At 43.5% G+C, this 22,609-nt stretch overlaps 2 protein-coding genes across 3 annotated transcripts in view; one reads left to right on the top strand and one right to left on the bottom strand.

Annotated features, from left to right (window-relative positions):
• Positions 1-5,635, bottom strand: part of LOC105021021 (zeta-sarcoglycan) — a 197,856-nt gene extending 192,221 nt beyond the window's left edge. The window contains exon 1 of the mRNA XM_010888450.5: positions 4,826-5,635. Within this exon, the coding sequence (XP_010886752.1) occupies positions 4,826-4,864 (39 nt within the window). The 5' untranslated portion in view covers positions 4,865-5,635. The remainder of the gene's footprint in view (positions 1-4,825) is intronic.
• Positions 5,636-9,438: 3,803 nt separating this feature from the next.
• The window catches only part of tusc3 (tumor suppressor candidate 3), an 88,809-nt gene continuing 75,638 nt past the window's right edge, over positions 9,439-22,609 (top strand). For both annotated transcript variants that reach the window (XM_020043611.2, XM_010888452.4), the window contains exon 1: positions 9,439-9,569. In XM_020043611.2, coding sequence (XP_019899170.2) covers positions 9,465-9,569 — 105 coding nt within the window. In that variant the 5' untranslated portion in view covers positions 9,439-9,464. The remainder of the gene's footprint in view (positions 9,570-22,609) is intronic.

Here is a 22,609-nt window from a genome sequence, read left to right as displayed (position 1 = left end):
GCAGGGCCATTCATACCGGAGCTAATAGAAACACACGCTTCCTAATACACAGCTCAATCTCTGTGTCTGCGCAACCAAAGCGGTTTGTCACTCGGAAAGGCTCGACTGGCTGGTGCTCCGGGGTCAAACTTCACTCTCCATTAGCTGGTTAGGGTGATCGTGTGGAGACTGGTGCCCGCTGAACTCCCTAAGTCAGAGCGGCAGTTCGTTGAGGCCCACAGCTTTTGGCGCCTCGTCGACGTGACCGTAGAAATGTATCAACCTGAGAGATACTTGTGTCACTACGCAGGACACCAGATGTCAGCCAAAAAGGAGATAAGGAGCAAAACTAGGGCATGGACTGAGACGGAGTCCCATTGAAGTGCTAGCGTGTTTTAGCGTTTATGCAGCGGACTTCTGGTGTTGTTTTGTTTGGCTTTGGCTAGTTTTTCCGCATTCGTACGTGATGAAACAAGGATTTTGCGTGAGACAAGGGTGGGTCCTGAGGGGCCTGCTCTTATTCTTCGAAAAACTTCTGTTGGGTCTGAATGGTTAAACAACATTGAAATGTGTCAAGGAAATGTTAATTACATCATTTATTTAATAATGATATCAACAGCCATGTCAGGATGTTTAGGGTTCCACTTACACCCCACGTTGTCCTGAAAAGAAAGTGGTAAACACTTCAAAGTGAGTCTAAAAATGGGGACAAACAGATTAAATTAGTTTAAAAAAGTAGAGTCCCAGAGACTAGCGGAATCAAGAACCATCCTTCAAAGATTATCCAGGCCTGTCCCTGGGCACAGGTGCCAACAATGTAGCAAGCGTCTCATTGTCTCCATTGCCACCCCAGCTAGAACAATTGAAGCAATTATAAAACGCTTCTTGGAATATTGCAATAATAATGTGAGCAGTAATAGCATAATAAGGTGATTTATGGTGTAAATTAAACAACTATTAAAGTCACTCTCCATTTCAATTTCAACCGTTAAATAAGAGAGGTTGAAACAGTCACCCAGCAGAACTGGAATGGTAAAATAAAGGAAGGAAGAGTGGTAAGAGTGGGTCCAGGCATTACCGGCCTGTAGGGGTGTAATGCCGCGTTTTATGCGTCAATAACTTTTGCATCACCTAGTTCATTATGTCGAAACAATCCGGAACAAAGCCCCTTGTGCAGCATTAACCTTTTCCTGCCGTCGCGAGGTGTTTAACTCTGACACGTGCACACACATGGGCAAATTGCCTGCCATTCCCAGGTACACGCCGAAGGCTATCCGCGAGAAATGTTCTACACAACGGTTTCCTCCTCGGCAAATATCGCCTGTGTTAATTATTTGATACTCCGCGGCGCGCTGGCGCAGCTGAAGCAATGTGTTCTAATCCTAGTGCCCTTTCCGGGCTGCCGCAGTTAATTAAGTGTAGAATGAATGGAGGCAAGCTGCAAAGTGACGGCAGGGTAGTTTTGGAACACTGTCCAGCCGTGCACTGTCACCGGAGGGCTCGGCGGATGAGGGGGGTGGCGGGCATCGCTCATAAACACAAACAGGGCGCGCTACGCTGTCAGTCGACAAGACTTACTTGGATGGAATCAGGGTCCAGGCAATGTAAACACACACACACACACGGAGTAGGGCACTGGTGAATCTTATTTAGGCTCTTCTTTGCTGATAGAGGAAAAAACAACAGATTCAAAAGTAGATTTAACCACAGGATGCGGACCCAGAGAATAAAGCAACATAAATTATGTAAGATTAAAAAAATATATAGATATAGGCCTACCTGCAAATTGAAAAATAAACATGAATTCAAATAAATTCCATGGGATACATGCAGATAGGGGAATGAGCAGGTGTGGTTGTCAGATAAGAGCTTGTTTATTTTATTTTTGAAGGAGTAAAGGGAGACAATCGTGTCAAGCTTAAAGGATTTCACCTCTGTCACTTGGTTGCATCACTGCTATTGTGGTCAGAATTCTACAGACTTTGGAGCCACGTTGAGGGTCAAAGATGGCCAGGGTTAAATTACGTAAAGCAGGGGCTTCTGAATGTTTTTTTTTTAATTACACTGTAGGGGTTTGGAAATACGATGATATTGCCAAAAAGGCAATTATCATGTCATCCATTTTATTTAGACATTAGGTAGGCTAATGCTGTCAGTAGCTAACAAAATCATTCAACAATTGCTAGCAATGCTAAAATTAGCTAGCTCAGTTATGATGGACTCCCCTTAATGCACTTCCAGACCGAAATATTTCCCAGAGATCAGTAAGAATGCATTGATTGTGACAAAAACTATTCTCTTAACTGTCATGGGACCTTCTGAGGTCGAGTACAGATAACCAACGTTAAATAAGTCAATGTACTATGTTTCCCTGGAAAAAAGTAATAATCACTCAAATATTTGATTAGTTCAAATACAATCTGATTTATTAGCAAGAGTTGTGAATACCCCACCACCACTACATTCTTTCATCTGGAATGGTATACAAACTCTTTGTATACCCTTTTCCCAGAGTATCAGTCTCTGAAAGCTTTCCAGTAAATTGAATTGCACTTTCTTTTTGGTGTACATGTAAAAATAAAAAGACAAGGTGGGGCGGGAGGGGGTGTCATCAACTCCTCTGAGTTTTACTGACTCATTTGCCTTGGGATAAGAGCTTAAACAGAATTGGTAATTAGACTATATCGCCATGGCTCCCTTTCGGGTAAGATGCCACTGTTCACTGGGTTATTTCCCACAACTAAAGCTATGACCACTTCCAGGGTCCTCTTTCCTCAGTTGTTACAGCTAGCACATATGCCACTTCCATCAGAACAACAGCGCATGGTTAATGCTCATTTCTAATGGCTAATGCTAATGTACCCACATATCACAAGTAGCCTTGACTGAATTAATCTAACTGATAATAGTATATAGCCTGGAATCAATACAAAGGCCCCTGAGCCGGCACTCAGCTCAGAGTATACTGCTGTTTTAGGATCAGTCTTGACTCATGTATTACAGTGAATGAACAGGGTACACCTGATCCAAGATCAGAAAGTTATCTCAAACACAAAAAAAAACAGCGCCGGGTCTTAGTCAACTGATGTGCTTTTCAAACGCTCTATAAAGCAAGGTGATGGCCTCTATAAGGCAAGGTGGTGGGGTAGCAGATTACACTAACCACTGAGCTAGGGCATTAACCAAATGGCTCCTGGTTCAAATCCCAGGTAAAATAAATCTGCCAATGGCCCATTTCAGCAAGGCACTTTAAGTTCTCTTGTAAGTGGCTCCGGATAGAAGCATCTACTAAATGACTAAAATGTAAAATATGGTGGTATATAAGGAATAGGGGGCTTTTTAGTTCCTCTGTAAGTTCAGATTGGTCATCAAAACCCTGCCAGTGATGACAGGCTATGGGCACAAGGGACAGTGGTGAAGTGGCCTCATGGGCCAAATCCTCTTTTTTGCAGATGGCTTCCAACTTCCAAGTAAATATTTCATTGTTTGGGATCATGTGGGATTCTATTTTACAGTGTGCTTGTATGGCTTGCCGTGATGGTCCGTTTATTTACATTGGAATGAAGACCATTTAACACCAACGAGACCTTCTTCAGGTGTGTGTGCGTAGCCTACATAGACGATCTAATCCTGTAAATTCACTATGCTAAATCAAGGCATAAACCTCAAGCAAATCAATACAAGTCAACTTCAAATGAGCAAATTAATTTAGGAGTATTTAATATATAACTGTCAGAAGAATTGCTATTAGCCTGTCACCGGGACGGGTCAGGGGCGATTATCTACGTGCATCTGTAGAAATCAATGTGGTGAATTAACGCATCAGCCAAACGTCAATGACCACCCATGTATTAATTCCAGTAGATTATCTGATCTGTGCAATAATCGTTTCGATCAATGAAACTAATCACCGAACAGGTGCCTGGCCAGGGTCAAGCCACAGATCACTGATTTGAATAGGGCGTCAAAATAGTCCCGCGTGACTTCTCAGACGCCGATCGATAGTCTCCCTACTAAATTGCGTCCGGAATTCGGCTAGGTTACAATTCATAATGTAATTACAAAGCGTGCTGTGTATCTAAGAGACCGGAGAGACTGGTAATGGACGCCAGTTTAACGAATCGGTGCGCAAACTGGGCAACATTCGGTTCGTGTGTTTTCATAGGCCTACACACAATTTAAACTGCAAGAGCACTTGTCCTTCATAATATGGAAATCTTATGCAATGTGATTTGATTTGTTTTAATTCATTGACCCACTTACCGCATGTGTTACATCGCAGCCTAATAAGCATATTTGGAGCCCATGAACATAGGCCTAGCAACGGAGTGTATTTACCTTCCCAGACGATATCCTATTATTGAACATTGGGTCGCAGACGGTGAAAATAGATACAGAAATAGAGGGAGAAAGAGAGAATGAGGGAAGGGGGCTCGGGCTCATTGCGCATACCCCCCCCCCCCCCCAACACACACACACACAGCAGTTTCAAACACGTTAAATATGTTTGAACACTCATGAATTCTAATCCCAATCTGATACATTTCAGCCAATGTAATGTATCCACACAGCCGAGAGAGAGAGGGAGAGAGAGAGAGAGAGAGAGAGAACACCCGGTGCAGCAACAACTCCTATGCAGGATATTGAAATGCACCCCACGCACAAATTCTGTCACTCCACCACACAACAGCACTGGGTCTGGATGGTGTAACAAGCGTCGAGCACCAAGGCACCCATCACCACACAGCGAGACACCCCCACCACCCCCCAAAAAATAAATAAATAAATGAATAATAATAAAAAATATACCCATCGAAAAATCTAACTCATTGTATAGTGAACGTACCTTCAGAGCCTCGATATCCAGTGATGTTGATCTGTCCATACAGAAAGAGAAAGTCTTGCGCGTAAAGTTGAAATTATCTAGACTCGTAGTTCCCGACCTAAACTCAGCCCCGTCCTCCAACCCTCGGGTGATTTTCTCAATTTCATTCCCGTTGATCACGACTTCTCCAGTTTGGAATTGAAGCGATGACGGTGACAGCTACTCTATTGACGACAGTTATTGACCAGCAAAAAAGGTAACCCTCATGAGGCGGCAAACAAACAGTTTGGATTTCTCCGGTTTTCAAAGGGAAAGCAAATTCCGTTATGGTAGATTCATGTCTCCGGAGCGGAACAGGCGGCAGGCTGAATTACTGCAACCCCATTAAATGAGTTCCAATCCTTGGACATCCTCATGCGGCAAATACACAGACATTCTGTTCGGTTGGAAGATAGGATAAGCCAAGGAAAAGAGAGAGAGAACTGGAGGGAGGCCGCTATAATTCAGATAACGGATTTATTCGGGTGATACTGGGAGGGGGCGGTTCTAATCAATTAGATGAATCGAAAACAGCCGAGGACGAAAACGCGCTCCATACACAATCCGAGCCGGAGTCGCTCTGGTGGTGATGCTGATGCTCGCTTTGGAAGTGCACGGCATCTGAATTCAGTACGCGGTATCTTGGAAAGTCTGTGTGAGACACCGGAGGGAGGGGTTAAGAGATAGAGGGAGGAGAGGGAGACGGGAAAATGAGCGAGAGTGGTCTGTTCTGAGAAGGAATGAAAATGTGCGGGCGAGTTTTTCTGGCGGGGCAGTGGCTTTCCGGTCGCCATGCGTTATGGTGCTTCGCCAGCTGGTGACTGTATCTTTCCCAGGTCTCTGACTTAAAAAGTAGATTTTTCATCTAGTGTCTCCCCCTGCAGCCCTGCTTGCCAGCCCTTTCCCCGGGGTCCTAACGCTACGAAAGTGTGAAGCCCATCAGCAGGCGACCCGAGAGCATACCATCACTGCTGAACCGCAGTGCTGTTTAAGTTTTAATTTGTGTGTGTGTGTGTGTGTGTGTGTGTGTGTGTGTGTGAATGAGGGAGAGGGAGACAGGGAAAGGGAGAGTTGTTTATGATTACACGTCTGTAGTTATTTTTTATACATATATTTAATCCAACAACCATGCCTTTGATTATAAACACACTCCAATAACCTAACACAACAGCCTGAATATCCGATGACATTCAATATAATAGACGTGAGCATGCGACCTGCAAACCTTAGCTTTGCTATCACGACCCATTTACTGTACATTTCAGACGAGCCATTAGTACATATACAAGCCTTCTGAAGAAGATTTATCAAGGGGTGTCCACATCACATCCTCAGAATAGAACGGAACATAATAGAATTTAAGCCAGTGCAGAGTCGCCGCTTACAGCGGATATCCTATCATCATAATGCACGGCTTTCTTTCCATCGGGCCTTTCTTTCTGCCACGGCAATTAATCATTTCCCCGGACCAGCTTTTATACGAGAAGATGACCTCGCCTGGACAGACCGCAGCCTGTGCCAGCTCAAGCCGAAGCAAGTTCCTCGAGCTCCCTCCAGTCTGGGACTCGTTTTTAACTGATAGCTGTAGGGACACGACTCGACGGCACGGTGACATGTTTAGGGGGCATCCTAGTTACAAGCGCGTGTGCGAAAGAGATAATTATTTATACATGCAACGTGTAGCCTATGTGAGTATGTGAGGTAGCTATATGTGATGTGTCCTATATGAATGGGTTTGATGCACCATTAGCTGTACCACCAATCTAAATGAATAGCATACAGCATAATACTTTGAGTATGTGTGTGGGCAAGAGAGAGAAACAGAGCGAGGAAGAGTGCCCACTGCCCAAGCATCTAACAAATAGCCCATGTGGACGCAAAGCCACGTTATTATATGATGATGACCGAAACATTCTGCAACATTTCGTTTTGAATAAACACAGTATTGACTAGTCAAGCTTTATTTCAAATGTCACGACGGTGGCTTTGCTATTATCCAACTTGACAGCTGGCTACGAAGGACGAATTGAAACTCGGTGCACGCAAAACAGTTTATGTTTGCATGTTTATGTTGATCTGTGATCGTTGAAGCGTGCTTGAATTCTGTTTTAACAAGAGCGTTACACGTGCAGTCTTTTTCATGGCGCATTGACTTCAAATCAAGCATGTATCTAACTATTTTGATAACAATGTTGTTGCAATCACTGTAGAGGCTGTAGGACATATTGAATGAGATTCTAACATATTCTGGGATGCGATACACATTATCTGTGATCAAAAGCACAAGTCAGTAAATAAGTACGAATATATAGGTTATTTCATGGGAACATATGAAGATGTTTATAAAATGGGATTGTTCAGTTTTGTGTGCATTTTGAGTTATTATCCAGGTTCAGCTTAATGTACATTTAGTTTATTGTACAAGTCTGGTATCTTTCTAGATTACCCCACTATCCAGCAGAATTCTTGGAATCTGAGTCAGTGTCGCCTTATGGACCACAACATGCACACTTCAGCACGGCCCTCCATCGGTAGTTAGTGAAACAGCATCTTGAAATATTTCGTCTCTGGGGAGATTAGTAGGGTCGGGGACGTGCTATAGGCGATCAGGCTCTACTGCAGCGTGAAGTATTGGCCTATTAGGCCAAAGGTGCTGGGCTAGCTAAACAAATACTTTAATAGATTACGGATATTTTGCAGAACAATAGTAAAACCAACGTTTAAGACTATCACTAAAATAAATTGTGTTAATGGTGGCTATAACCATAGACGAAATTGACAAGAAGGTTCTACTAAGAAGCTGATAACAGATGTTGATATAACAGACACACTTTGTTAGGCTATCTATTTAGGCTTTTAAAAAAAAAATAGGCTTCAAAAAGTGGATAAGAAGAAAAAGCACGTCTAACAATGTCATGCATTATGACTGGTTAAGTGTGACATAACTGTTTGACATAATCACCAGTGGCAAATGTGACATCACCAGCTATATTAAAGAACTAACCTTGTGCTTTGCAAAGGCATACATTTAAGCCCACTTGGGTGCTTGGACACAACCTAGTTATATTTGCCATATGCCATTATATCTGAAAGGTTGAAAGTAGGCATTTTTGCTGAGTTTAACTGTTTCATTTAACACAGCTTTCTGCTAACCAGCATTCAGGGCTCACTCTATCCAGGGTATAATATATTACTCTAAAACATTAGGATTGCCAAAACTATTTCCTTCTTTTGTGCTTCACCCCTTTATTGTTGTTTTCTGTTTTATTTTGTCAAATGTTTCAATCTACGTTCCTACTCTCACCTATGGTCATGAGCTTTGGGTCATGAACGAAAGGACAAGATCCCGGATACAGGCGGCCGAAATGAGCTTTCTCCGCAGGGTGGCTGGGCAATCCCTTAGAGATAGGGTGAAAAGCTCGGTCACCCGGGAGGAGCTCAGTAGAGCCGCTGCTCCTCCACATTGAGAGGGGTCAGCTGAGGTGGCTTGGGCATCTGTTCCGGATGCCTCCTGAAACGTCTTCCCGGGAAGGTGTTCCGGGCCCATCCCACCGGGAGGAGACCCCGGGGAAGACCTAGGACACGCTGGAGGGACTATGTCTCCCGGCTGGGGTGGGAACGCCTCAGTGTCCCCCCGAAAGAGCTGGAGGAAGTGTCTAGGGAGAGGGAAGTCTGGGCATCCCTGCTTAGACTGCTGCCCCCGTGACCCGGCCCCGGATAAGCGGAAGAAGATGGATGGATGGATGGTTTCGAAGAATAAATACTCCAAATATCTTTACACTACATAAATGTTCTAGAATTGAGGCTGGGGACATTTTAAGACACCGTTTTTGAATATGTAATAGGCGCTCATATTCAGAGCAAACTAGCAAGCTCAACATTCTTTACTAATATCAAATGTATCTATCTTGCAGATTCAGCTAAATAAAAATCCTTAAATTTTGAGATCAGCAACAAGCTGGATCATTCAGCTTCTACGTATGTGTTATAAGGCTAACGACCAAATGTGTCAGACTTCATAGTAAATAAATAATCAAATGATATAGGCCTGCTATAACTGTATGTGATATTAAACAACATCTGAAATAACGAGTGCTGAAGTTGGCCATGCTTTTTTGTTGACAAATAACATCAGAGAGGTGTAATTGGGAAATTGAACACAGGGATAGTTAGATATCCCATGAGTAAGTAACATTCGAGTGGATTTTTCCCAGATGAATGCGCTAGACAAACAAAATATGTTTTCACGAGCGTAAAACCAGTTAAGAATCATGGGTAAACTATGTTGACTGATTTGATTAATATTAACTAACCTAGTCATTTCGGATGCTAAAAGATGATAAATCACTCAGTTTCGACTGACGAGTCAGTTGCTATATCAAATGCGCCCAAAACATAGGCTGTGTTTAAGTGGACTAAAACTCTGATAAGTAGAGATGACTGATCTACAACTAATAAATAATAGTTATTTATTTAGATATTTCGGTTTCACATTAAAGTATTAACTTTATTTATGGACTACAACACCCACAATAATTTCTCGGTAATCACCTGATTCGGCAATCCAGTAGACCAATCACATGTGAGAGAGACGAGTCGCACAGCTAGAGCATCTTCCAACATGGCGTCGGTATCTTCAGGATTCCCTTTCAACCTGCCGATTGCATCTCTATTGGTGATCCTGCTAATATGTCTGCATTCGGGGGGAGGCCAGAAGAAGAAAGAGGTAAAAACATATTATTTAGCTTGAACACGTTTAAAAGGCATACCGAAAATATTATTTTGCGTGTGTCAGACCGCGATGCATCTAGGGGACAAGCTATTAACGCAGTCTCTGAATGATACTCGCTTGAGCGGCATAGCCAACACGGTGTAGGCTACAGAACGTTGTCGTTATCGCTACAGTGCTTCCTACCTACATTGTTATTTCACTGTGCGTTATTTTCGATACTTTTTATAATAACGTCTTTGCACGAAATTATACAGAATCATTGAATGTATTGTTTTAATTTATTCGTTTAGCTAAATAACGGAGTGTATTGATAGCCTCAGAGTGGCCATACCTAGGAATGACAGGTACGTCATCATAACAATGTAACAAGGGAGGTTAATGTGAAGTAGGCATGTCTAAACCATCCAGCTGACAACAGCACAAGTCTATTCTTAATTTACTATCCCTTTAACATAACGGATTCTTTTCACACATATCCTGAATCCTCTGAATCAGCGCTTGATACAGTGTTGAACACCACCACCAACAAAACACATAGTATATATTTTTAGTGAAAGCATGATTGTCCTGTGCCTTTCTTTGTTTTCCAAAATCCATACTTTTTAATAAAAGTTTTGTCCAATACAATCCAGACTGGTTGTCGTTGCTACCCTATTCAAGTGAGATGTACCAATTGTAGAGGCCCATTATTAAATTATGGATTATGGTTATGAATAAGGGCAAGGTTATTTGTATTTATTTGTATTTGTGAAACAGCAGCCAAGCATTGATCCTATTGTCACCAGAATAAGGCCTTGAATGTTTATTTGAAACGATAAACAAGCACTCATCTGCACTTTCACCACCAGGTCATTCCATTTTAATTCAGCGAGCCATGACACCCACTATCTAGGGTTGTTCTGAAATCGATTCATCATTTAGAAATGGCCACGATTAGCATTCTTTCAATATTCTTGTGGTGAAATTTGATCCATGTGAAGTTAAGCTTAAGGTAATTTCAAGTCAATTGTCTATTTATAGGATTAACTATGATTTCAGTGAGGGCGAACCTGTGTTTGCGAATGCAATTTACCTGTATTAATACAGAAAGCCCTGATAGGGTATGACACAGAGATAGAATGAGAAAGTGCCCCTGTATTGTGCCTGTTATCATGCATATGCCCAGGCTACACCATTTAGTCAGTCTCCATGACAGGGCTTTTAGGAGTCACAGGGCTTTTAGGAGTCACAGGGCTTTTAGGAGTCACAGGGCTTTTAGGAGTCACAGGGCTTTTAGGAGTCACAGGGCTTTTAGGAGTCACAGGGCTTTTAGGAGTCACAGGGCTTTTAGGAGTCACAGGGCTTTTAGGAGTCCAAAGCATTCTAGTAGTCACAGGCCTTAGGCTGTGCAAAAAAGCCCTAATGGGGCTTAAAGGAGTCACAGTTCTTATAGTAGTCACAGGTAATTTAATTAGTGATCTCATTGTATCTCAATAGCCAGTCCTAACTGAAAATCAAGCTTGTGTTCTGGTTTGTCTGCTGGTGCTGTCGGTTGATCTGCTGTGATACTGGGCTCCTGGGGGGAGCTGTTGGCCCCAATTACAGGCACCTTTCTGCTTTTTCCAAGCTGTCATTCTGCTTTTTCCCAAGCTGGTGTTCCAACCCAGGAAGTCAGGCGTGTCAGTGCGCATGAGGACAACTGACCTTCTCAATTAGCTCGGTGGGTGCCTGCCCTGTCTGAGGGAGTCTCTAGTGTGTGGCTTAACACTCGGAAATTCCAAATAATGATGTCTGCTCGCACCCCTGGCCATGCTGACCAATTCATAACTCGCATGGAGCTTCCTAGTCGGCTAGCAACATCGTCAAATCTATGAAAGCGTGCCTCAGACTGCTGCGGCACATCCGAGGACCCTGTGATGTTTATCATTTCTTTTATGTTTAGCCCTGATAAACTGCATGCTTTCCCATGTCATAGTGGGACGACATAATCGAGTGACTCCCAAGTTAACTTCAATTTGACGGGTATTAGCATACATCAATACATGCAGATAAAGGCATTTTCACCGCGTCATTCATTTTACAGACACTAAAGGATCCCATCATTTCCAACGAACAAATTGTCAGTGAGTGTATGAAATTGTACCATAATTTCCTTTCTCCACCAGCCCGGTCATGATCAGGTAATTCATCCACGTAAAAAGTTTGGATGGGAACCTGGTCACAGCCAAATGCACATGAGAAAACCAGTTCCCTACTAATCAAATGCAACCAATTGACTGTTTCCTGCACTTTTTAATTAATATTGTTAATTACAATTCATACTACATTTAGCTACCCTGGAACATTATTAGAATTTCACCATGTTTCCTACTGTAGGCTATTTGATGTTTCAAAGGTCAGGATTCTGTATTTTTTTAACATGCAGCGTGTTGTGTTACTTATGAATATGGACGCTTCTAATTCCCCCAGAGGGTTAAAATAAAGCTGCATGGAACTGAGTGATAAAGAAGAATCATTTTCAATGTATGGTACCACCTGCCGTAGTTGAGCATGTGTCTCTCAAAATACTTTCCCTGCACATGCGTTCTTTCATTGACACCTCGGCTTGGCCACTTTACTTTGGTACACATCTCCCCTACAGTGTTGTTCTGCAACGGCTGCGTGTCTCTCCTTCCCGTCATTTTTCTCTGCTGTGTTAATGCCGTCTCTCAGGCAGACGGCTCCAGACCTGCTAGCTGCACGTCGGGGGGACAGGCGAAGAGAAACAGTGCCCTGTCGGCCCGCGAGAAAATATGATCTTTCTCTGACCTCCCTCAGGCGGAAACGGAGGGCGGGCGGATGATCTTATTGAGACGAAATGGGGTAAAGCGGTGAAGCAGCAACTTTGCATTTCGCTAGCTCGCCCCGGCGGCCCAACAGCCCGCTCTCTAAATCGCCCCGGCGAGTGTCAACGCGAGACCTCAGAGCGCTGAGGGACGCAGTATTTTCTGAGGCACCCTCTCCAAAAGCCTTTAATATATTTGTCGAAGCCCAGGTTTCACTTATCCCTGGAGGGGGGTTGGGGTGGGGGGTGGGGGGTGGGTGGCTATGGATAGGAAATAGTCACCTAAAGGATATTTATGTCTATTCGATGGTCTGTCGTTAATCACCAAAAATAAATATGATTCCTTTTTCATTTTGTGCCTGGCTAATAGAAAAGGTGACTGAAAGGAAACTGTAAGCATATCTGGCTCCCCGGCACCAGCTGGGGATCAAGATAAAGCAGCACCAGCTTTTGTGCCTCTCGCTTGTTTTTCTCTGTGGCCTCAGAGTTTTGTTACGGGCCCTTTCAGTCCTATAGGGTTGCACCGAGTTTCCAAAAGTTTGTCCCAAGACCGAAACTAATCAGTGTAGGCTTGTCTAGGGCTTGATGGTTGCTTAGTTTAGGTGTATTGGTACAGAGCTAAAACCAACAATGTCCAGCCCGGGGTTAAATGTAGTGCGCTTTAGATTTTGTAATTGTGCGTAGGCCAATATGGATCCTTTATTTAGGGAGACCTAGCGTTATCTATTATATAGAGCTTGTATTTAAGAAGGCCTAGGATTATTATATAGACAGTGTATTTAAGGACGCCTAGGACTATCCTTTATATAGATCCTGTATTTAAGAAGGCCTTGGATTCTAATATAGATCATGTATTTAAGGACACCTAGGACCATCCTTTATATAGATCCTGTATTTAAGAAGGCCTTGGATTCTAATATAGATCATGTATTTAAGGACACCTAGGACTATCCTTTATATAGATCCTGTATTTAAGAAGGCCTTGGATTCTAATATAGATCATGTATTTAAGGACACCTAGGACTATCCATTATATAGATCCTGTATTTATGCAGGCCTAGCACTGTCTATTGTATAGAGCCGGTATTTCCGAAGGCCTAGGAATATCTATTGTGTAGATCCTGTGTTTAAGAAGGCCTATGTGTTTTACAAGGATTCTGGGTGTGTGTCTGTATGGCTTCTTTTGGCAAAGTATTATGCATTATCACTGTGTGTTATCATGAATTCCTATGGCAATCGGCCCGTCTCATATTACACAGTAAAATCGTCTGAGAAAACCGTGATTGCGAATGGAGAACCACGCTGTCCGCCTAATCAGGACAACGCATCACACTGGAGTCCAGCTCACAAAGGCTCAAGGCTAGTTTTGATGCCTGCAAGAGACGGAAGAGGGTTGAGAAAATAGCTGCCGACAATCTAAAAGTGATGCCTCTGCACGAGTCGAAACTGTGATTTGTCTTATTAGCCGATTAGCAGATGGATAGTACACGCCGAACACTCAGGGAGCAGGAGGGTTCGACCCAAATGGCACCCTTTTATGTCCACACTGCAGTACTTAGGGGTGAAATGTAGCGTGGTATGTAAGGGGATAGGGTGCCGTTTGGGATACGGGCGCACCATTTCTTCTCTCTGAGCTGTTTTCCTCAACCTTAGCCACGCAGTGTCTGAGTTTCATTTGAGCGCGCCGCCTGCTGAGCGTTTGACGGACTCGCCAGTGGAACGCGCGCGGCTGGTTGTGCTCGGATTGAGATTGGGTTTCGCACTGGTCAGGTCTCCCGTGTTCTTCCATCTGTCGTGCAACCCTCCCCCCCCTCCCCCAATCGCTCCCTGCCCCACTCTCCGCCTCGGCGTGTTTCTGTCTTTCGGCCTGAGGCGACGCGCGGAGGTCTGGGTTCGTGTCGTAATGAGACGCCGGGGCGACTCGCGTGCGTCCATCTTTTCGGGCGGCGCGCTGGCGTGCGCCCCCTCGGAGACGATGACGTTGCGTCGCAAAGGGCAGGGGTGGAGTCGATGGGTCGGCATGACTGGGCCCCGCCCCCTTCCAGTTGAGTTGGAATTGAGATGCTGTAATTCTGTTGCGTTAGGTCGTTTTCCTTTCCCACTCTTAGTATTTCTCTCCTGCATTCACTCTCCATCTTCCCCTCCCTCTCCCTCTTCATCACTCTTCCTCTCAGCGTAATCAGTTCGAGGCGACGGCCTTAACGGGAAAACCAACCCGGCGAAGAAAGGCAATGCATTCGATTGCTCCTACAGTGGACCGGCAATCCCTGACACGGCCGCGGGAAACCCGCCGAGCCCCGGTGGGACGCTCGCGTTTAGCACCGCTAACGCTAACTCGTCTCGGCAGCCATGTTCAGGCCCCAGCCGGAGATGAAGGATCATTTGTATTGTGCCCCGAGAAGCATTGAGAAAGTGATTCTCCATGCCAGCCAGTCAGCGAGAAGCCCTAGCCCCGGGCTGTGGGCGGGGGGGGGGGGGGGGGGGGCGTCATGTGATATATCAACATTAGAGACGGTGGCCCACTGTGGTGGCGTCAGTGCTCAAAGGAGAAGGATTCTAAATAGTGGATGGTAAGTAGGAGAAAGGATGGTAGGACAGACACACACGCAGAGACACGCGCACACACACACGCACCATAACCAGTGTTTGTTGTCGGGAGACGGGGGTTGTTGTGATTCCATTAACTACCGGGGTTGTGAATAATTGATAACACCGCGTTGCCAGCCAGCCGTTCTCTTGACGGATGCTTCGTGCACCCACCCCGCACACCTTTTTTTTGTGACATTTTACAACTAATTTTCTCTGCAGTTATTCCGGATCGAGGGGAATGCCCGCCCTGGACTCTCTCTCTCTCTCGATGGTGTGTGACTTGACATTCTTGAGAGAGAGAGCGCATTCTCCGGTCCATTAATCAGAGAGAAATCACTCCCCCTTCAAATCCCAAAGACGAAGCTATGAAAAAAAAAAAAACACCCAGCGCTTCCTGCTTAGTCCTGGGGTGTGCATCGCTAGAAGAGGTACCTGGATTATCTGGGCACTCTTTGATGATTCGACGATGATTTGACGACTTGCATCTACATTACCGAGAAGATCGTTCAGGGGAGGGTACGTGTTCTGGGGTCTGGTTTTTCTGAGAAGCGGATTAAGGCTTTTTCTGGGCTAAAAAGCTTTTTCACTGGAGATTCTCCACTGACGCTGTCTACGCTTACTTATCTGGGCGTGGGTAACCGGCCCTGTTATTCCAACTGCGGGGTCTACGTGATTAAACTCTGAATGTCCACCTATTATTTCGCCTCCACTGGCAGTTGACAGCGTTTGGAGTCCACGTTTGTCTTGTTGCTTCTGACGAAGATTATGAAGAGCTTAAAGTCCCCCCCTGTCAAAACTCCCATCTACATTTCCTCCCTTCATCCTCCGTCGCCTGTCCCACCAATCTAATAATCCCCCTCTTCTCCCTCCTCTCACCTGCCCGCCCGCCTGTCCATCCATCCATCCATCCCTCCCCAAGTTCCCAACAACTCCACTCGCCGCGCGACATCTTCGATCGCTTGTTATCTGTGCGCTGCCAACGACGGGGCGTCGTCACTCCCACTGGGGATAAGACGATCCCGTTTCCCCTCGCCGGGGGAGGGAGGGAGACGCGGGGGCGTGTCGTCGTCGTTGTCCCCCCCCCCCCGCTGACGAAATGCGGTCGGTCGAGCCGGATCAGGCGTGACGTCTTATCAGCCCGGCACCAGACGCATGCCGGGAAGAGTCTCTCGGCGAACCTCCACCGCGGCCAGAGACACAGAGTGGACAGGAACTCTCCTTCCTTGCACCGGCCCTTTATGAGCGCTCTCGGTTTCCACCGCCCATGGGGAAGGGCTGTCCTCTCTCCTCTCCCTGTCCTTCCACCCCTCTATCCCCTTCCTCCTGTCTCTTCTCTCCTCCCTCGTCTCCTCTCCTTTTTCCTCTCTCGCCTCCCTCGTTTCTGTCTCCTTCCTCTTGACTCTCAGAGATGTTTCTCAGTCAGCTTTATTAATATCTTATTCTGCACAGTTTGCTCCACTGCCGGAGATGCTCTTAATGCTGCTCTTATTGAAGGAACTTGAGGAGGCAGAGGCCATGGATGAAAAGAATGACTGGTCTTATTGGTTTTAGCTCTGGCTATGCTACAGCAGAGGCAGCCATTTAAAGACCATGCCTTGTGACCCTTTAGCCACCAACTGGCTAGAGGTTCACCGTCCTTGTACCTGGAGGGTTCAGTCAGTCAACCCCAATGCTCTGACATATCAAGGACGGGTCTTTAGCATAAACCCCAGCTGTGAGGCAGGTATAAAAATAAAACCTCCTGGCTTTTTTCAATCTCTCTTAACCTACCGTTAGAAGAACAAGTGGTGACGAACCTGAATACATTTTTAATAATGGCTGACGATGTTCCTGGCTTTTTGCATGGATTTCTTATAATAGACCCACTTTAGCAAAACTTTAAATACAATTGTCATCAATGAAAAGCTAATTCACTGTGTAGTGTTTGTTTCTCAGAACATCAATTTATTGTTTTCATTAGAAGTATTCAAAGACTTAAATATTTCCGGCAATAAGTAAATACTCATGCAAGAAAATGGTTTAGGAAAAGACATTGCACCTGTACATTTTTTAAGGTTTTGTACTACATTGTGGAAACCGAGACATTGGTTCATTACTAAGCAGTGGGGATCTCGCAGACAAGGCCAATTATTCATACATTTTTATTTCTTATTAAGATTTTCAATTGTATGATTTATTTATTCAGTCTGTTCATTTTGGGTTAGAAAGGGAAGAGTTAATGATGAAACAGAAAATATTCAATCAGGATTTTGGTACTCTCTTGATAATAAAAATCGAGACATCTCCGCTAGCTGTTTCTTAGACCTTCTGAAGCTGGATAGAAGGCATCTGCCATTCACTTAACTGTAACAATCAAACGCTGTTTAATGAGTTTTTCTGCCATCTGCATACTTGAATGGACAGACACTGCCGGTCAACAAAAGATCAAAGGTCAACCACATATGTCTTTTTAACAGAAGGCTGTAAACCTGTAATTGTAGTTCAATACAAAATTGTCAAAATTGCTCCTCCACACCCTGACAATATCAAAGCTTGGGGTTGAAATGTATGCATTCAAATCAGTTGTGTTCCTCCATTGAATTCACCTTTCCAAAAAAAAAAATGTCAATGGGTGTTTTTGCTTGGTGAGGGAAAGTCTTCAAATATGAGCAGAGATGCTTTTGTTTGGAATAGAATGGGATTGCAATGATACCAGAGTATGAATACTACACAGAACTTTTTAAATAAGGAATTATGTTTGATTTGTTGTGTATGACATTGTTTGGTTAAGTGTGTATAAATGGAGAGTAATTTGCCACAATTCTGCACCTTTCATTGTTGTTGGTCCCATATTTAAACACCATGGTCTAATGACTGTTGATTTACGCTCATTTTAACTAACTTTGTTTTATCTGCTTGGATATTTGTTTGTTCTAATTTGTTTGCATGCTGTAATATTACCTACTTTGATGAATGCGTTTTTAATGTTGACTTTATGATATCATTATGACGGATGTGTTTATGTTTGAAGAAGAACCCGCTACATTTTAAACACAGCGTTTTGCGAAATGCCACAGTTCTGTGTCTTCAGAACCCTGTTGAAAATCAGCAACATTGTTCTGGAAAAGCCTTGTTCCATTGAGGAAAAAAAGTAATAATCTTCTGCCTGCCTGCCACTCTGCGGTGTCTTGGGAGTGACAGGCATTTTTATGCGACCCACACAAAGGCATATGCAAATCGAACATGATAAATTAAAGTTTGCATAAATGCTCGGTTCAAGAGAAATGCTAAATGCCACTTGAGTGTAGCGGGCTACTCCCACTGAATGGGGAAAACGCCGGTAACTGTCGAATGACTTTCCAAAAAAGTAATCTGTGACATTTTTGCTTGGCTCAGTTGTGACCATGTCAAACACGCCAGACCGACTAGGAAAATAATAGACGAGCAGCTCTCAAATAGTTTCCACTGTTGTTTCTTAACCTTTTTCGGGTGGGGTGGGGTGGGGCTGGGGGGGGGGGGGGTGTATAATGCTTTGACATTTCAGCCCCCATTAGGAATCGGGAGGTCCGATGGTTTAGCTAAATGTTAAAAGAAATCACTTTGTAACCAAGCGATGGTGATTGTACTCTCTGATATCTCATAGCTCATCATTTTGTCCGGATCTCCACTCAACTGAATATTCAACCTCAGCTGAATGTTGCCTGACTCTAAGAGACTGCAATACATCACATCAGACAACTGTTAAATGGTGTTGGTCAAGTAGCCTTGTGTTTGCCTAATCCCCTCCAAACGCACGTTTCCAAACTAATTTGTCAAGTCTTCTATATTCAACAGGGCAATTACATTTCGGTTCTCTTTGTCTTGACTTAGCTGTTTAACACTGGGAACAACAACAGCCTAAGTCCTGATTTGACTTGCTATGTATTTAATACTCTGATTGAATTATGGCCACTTATTCACGGCCTCTAATTGGCTATGATAAATCTGCAACCGACAGCAACTTCTCTCTTCTTTGTTGTGGCCAGAGTTTTTTTTTTTAGCTTGGGTTGAACACAAGGTCCTAATGTTGTGCTTCTTTATCTTCTTTATCATAATTCCGTGTATGTTCCAGTACCAATACCAGGGTATTCGAGCCCCCGAAGGCAATGCTTGACTACACCCAGTTAGATGTATGTTTCAGTTTTTTTCGGGATATGGGTTGTATTGCTAAAATGTGTGCTTGGGGATGCTGGCTGGGACTTTTTCTGTGTGTATTCCAGATTTATATTTTTTATTTAGGTCAGATGAGGATATGCATGTCAGATTATTTAAAACGGTAACTGTACCCACCAGTCCGTTGTAAAGGCTTGTACAGATATGCATGATTAGGTGACTATAGAAATCCTATACAAAACTGCCGGACCACGGCTGAGACAGGACATACGACCCCTGGTGTCATATGAACGCATGAAACAGCCAGATTGGATGTTACAGTGAGAGTGTGTGTGAGAGTGTGTGTGAGAGTGTGTGTGTGAGAGTGTGTGTGTGAGAGTGTGTGTGTGAGAGTGTGTGTGTGAGAGTGTGTGTGAGAGTGTGTGTGTGAGAGTGTGTGTGTGAGAGTGTGTGTGTGAGAGTGTGTGTGTGAGAGTGTGTGTGTGAGAGTGTGTGTGTGTGTGTGAGTGTGTGTGTGTGAGTGTGTGATTTAACAAATGACAATGAAATATTATTATTTGTAATAATTTATTCATCAACAATCAACAGTAATGCAATTTCATAGTGTGAAAAAATAAGTACAGCTTTATGGCTGGTATTGCCCTCAATAGCTGGTGTTGCCCTCTTTGGTAGAAATAACTTCATGTAGCTGTTTCTTGTAACTATCAGTCTCTTACATCAACTGTGAGAAATGTGCCCACTCTTCTGTACATTACTGCTTTAACTGTGCAATCCGTGGCTCTCAGCATTTCAATTGGATTGAGATCTGGGCTTTGACATGGCACTTCTAAAACCACACATTTCTTCTTTTTGCTGTAGCATTGCTTGTATGTTCTGAATCGTTGTCCTGTTTCAATATGCATGCTTATTTCAGCTTTTTGACAAATGGCCTAATATTCTCTTCAATAATTTTCTGATACTGTCTACCGATGCCTCCATGCTTTACAGTTTATGAGATTCTTTTGTTTAAAGGCAGTTTTAAGTTTTTGCCAAACATGTTCTGGTATTGCAGCCAAAAAAACTCCACCTTTGACTTATCTGTCCAGACTACATTGTTACAGTAGTTTTGGTCTTTTTCCAGGTAAAGCTGGCAAATGCCAGTGGTGTCTTGATATTCTTACTTCCTGACCTCCCATGTAGGCCGAGTTTGTGCAGTTTCTGTCTGACAGTTGACTTATGCATTTGGACATTGATTGTTGCTGGGGAGCCGTCTAGTCACCATTGGATTCTTGGAGAACTCTAAGATCCAACCAGACCCGTTTTCTAATCCCTAAACAGGGCTGCACCATTTGGATGAAATATTGAATCGCGGTTTCTTTGACACATTTTGTAATTAGCGGTTATGATTAGCTATTTTCTAACGTGTATACACCGCGTAAATTATATCACTTAAATAGAGATCATAGCCTACATAATGTGCTACTGAACTGAATAAAAATCTAGTTAACATTTGTGTTTTCTACTTTTAAACTTAATGCCAATTTGAAGTTGCCGCCTGTGTCAAACTATTCATTTAATGCAATGGCGATTGCAGCATTTGTGCCATTACCATAGCTGGTTAGGAAAGATTTCTCAACCTTTGTGGTAAATTTTCTCCCATGTTGACTGTGTTTGTAGGCATCGACATTGAAGCCGTAACTTTTAATAGCCATGCTGGGTAGGTGGGTACAATATCTTGGTGCCACTTGCTAGCTTGAAGCAGACATCTTTGCTAGACGTTGCAGTGTCAAACTGACGTTGAAAAACCATCATGTATTTAAACAAAATGAGTCAAGGTATTTAAGTCATCTACAAAAATACTTACAGCAGCCACAAGAAAAACCTATTCTGGACGTACGTTGCGTGAACGTTGCCTTGAGTGAAGCGCCTCACATTCACCTTGTTAAGTTGGTGACTTGGATATTACACATCAATATCGCAATTTCAATTATAATTTGATTAATCTTGCAGCCCTATCCTTATATTATACCTAGCAAAGTTGTGTAAATGTAAAATATTTTCTGTGTTGGAAGCTGAGCCTTTTTATTTTATGGACAGAACCAACACATCAAGGCAATACTGAACACAAAATAGATAAATTGCTGCCAGGTCTCTTATTTTTCCAGGAGAAAGCGCTGACCAATCTTTTGCAAACCCCTACTGCTCTTGTAATCGCCTTGTCTCCCAACTCCTAAAGAAAAAACAGGAAAATAATAAATGAATGTTAAGCATTTTAGAATGCTGACCAAATACTAAAACAGTTGATTAAATTAGATAACATCCCCGTGTCTCAATCCACATCACCGTGCCTCCATTTTCATCTGTTTTCATTAAAACATAATTGTGGATTAATGAGATTAGTCGAAAAGTGAAACAGTTACCTTAGATGATTGAATGATATGTGGGATTGTGGTGTCCTCTAAAAACCTTTGACTGCACTGGAACCTAGGGAACTGAAAACATCTCAATTTCCGTTCCATTGAACAAAGAGGTGTACTCTATAATACTACTCTTACGCAGCCATATTTTTTTTGTTCTAATAAAAAAAAAAAAAAAAACGTTCTGTAATGAAAAACACTAATTCTTTAATACATTTATCATTATTAAATGTCGAAATGTGGGATAGGTCCTTTCCATCAGCAAGAGGGGTGTGAACAGTTTCAAATGGGATGGTTGGCGAGGTGAGGTTTTTTCAACACTGATCAATGACGAGGCTGGAGAGAGGAAAATAAAAGTGCCCTCCTCCGGGTGGGGAAATAATGTCCCAAATAACTGGGGGGACTCTTGCAATCGGCCATCACCACAAGGCTGACTGATTATGAGGGAGTTGCCTTGCAGTCGTTGAACAGAAGGGGAAAAAAACACAAGGAGCCATTTTGTGTCTGAACAGAGCCCTGGAGAATGTCAGTAATTTTAAAGTGCCTTCTCTCCAGATAGGAAAAGTAAGAAAAGAAATGAGGGCCTGATAACTTCATTCCTTGACAGAACACAGATTCATCAAGATAATCGAAGCGTTATTTTCTTGCTCATGCCCTGGAGGATACTGTGAAACACTTTTATCAAAGTGCGCGCGATTAAACCAAAGCATCTAAATAACATGACAGGCTATGATTTTTATTTTGTGTGTCATATTTACCCACAGTGAGCTCCACGATGGGCTTTTACAGTTGATTTAAGAGCCATAAAACGGTATGATTTCATATTTTCATCATGATTCTCCACAAGTTTCTCCTTCCTCTCTAATTTCTTCTAGCGAGAGGGTGATGAATGATCGTCAAGATTGACAGCACGGCAGTCGACATCGGTGTCCCAGAAAAGCCCAACTTTAATTAATGAATTCTCCGTAGCATCGGAATGGAGCGTTTGCGAGTCATTCGCAATGACGGTTGGCTAATTAACAGCCATGTCTAAATGACGACTCTGGCGACCCGTATGCTTCCCGCCGTGCTAACTGAATGGATAAGGTGTAATGACAGGCTTACAGTACTGGGCA

Source organism: Esox lucius, chromosome 25 (assembly GCF_011004845.1).
Source record: "Esox lucius isolate fEsoLuc1 chromosome 25, fEsoLuc1.pri, whole genome shotgun sequence".
In the NCBI taxonomy this organism is placed as follows: domain Eukaryota; kingdom Metazoa; phylum Chordata; class Actinopteri; order Esociformes; family Esocidae; genus Esox; species Esox lucius.
Note: the sequence above shows the minus strand (reverse complement) of the source record. Positions and strands in the feature narration are given on the sequence as shown.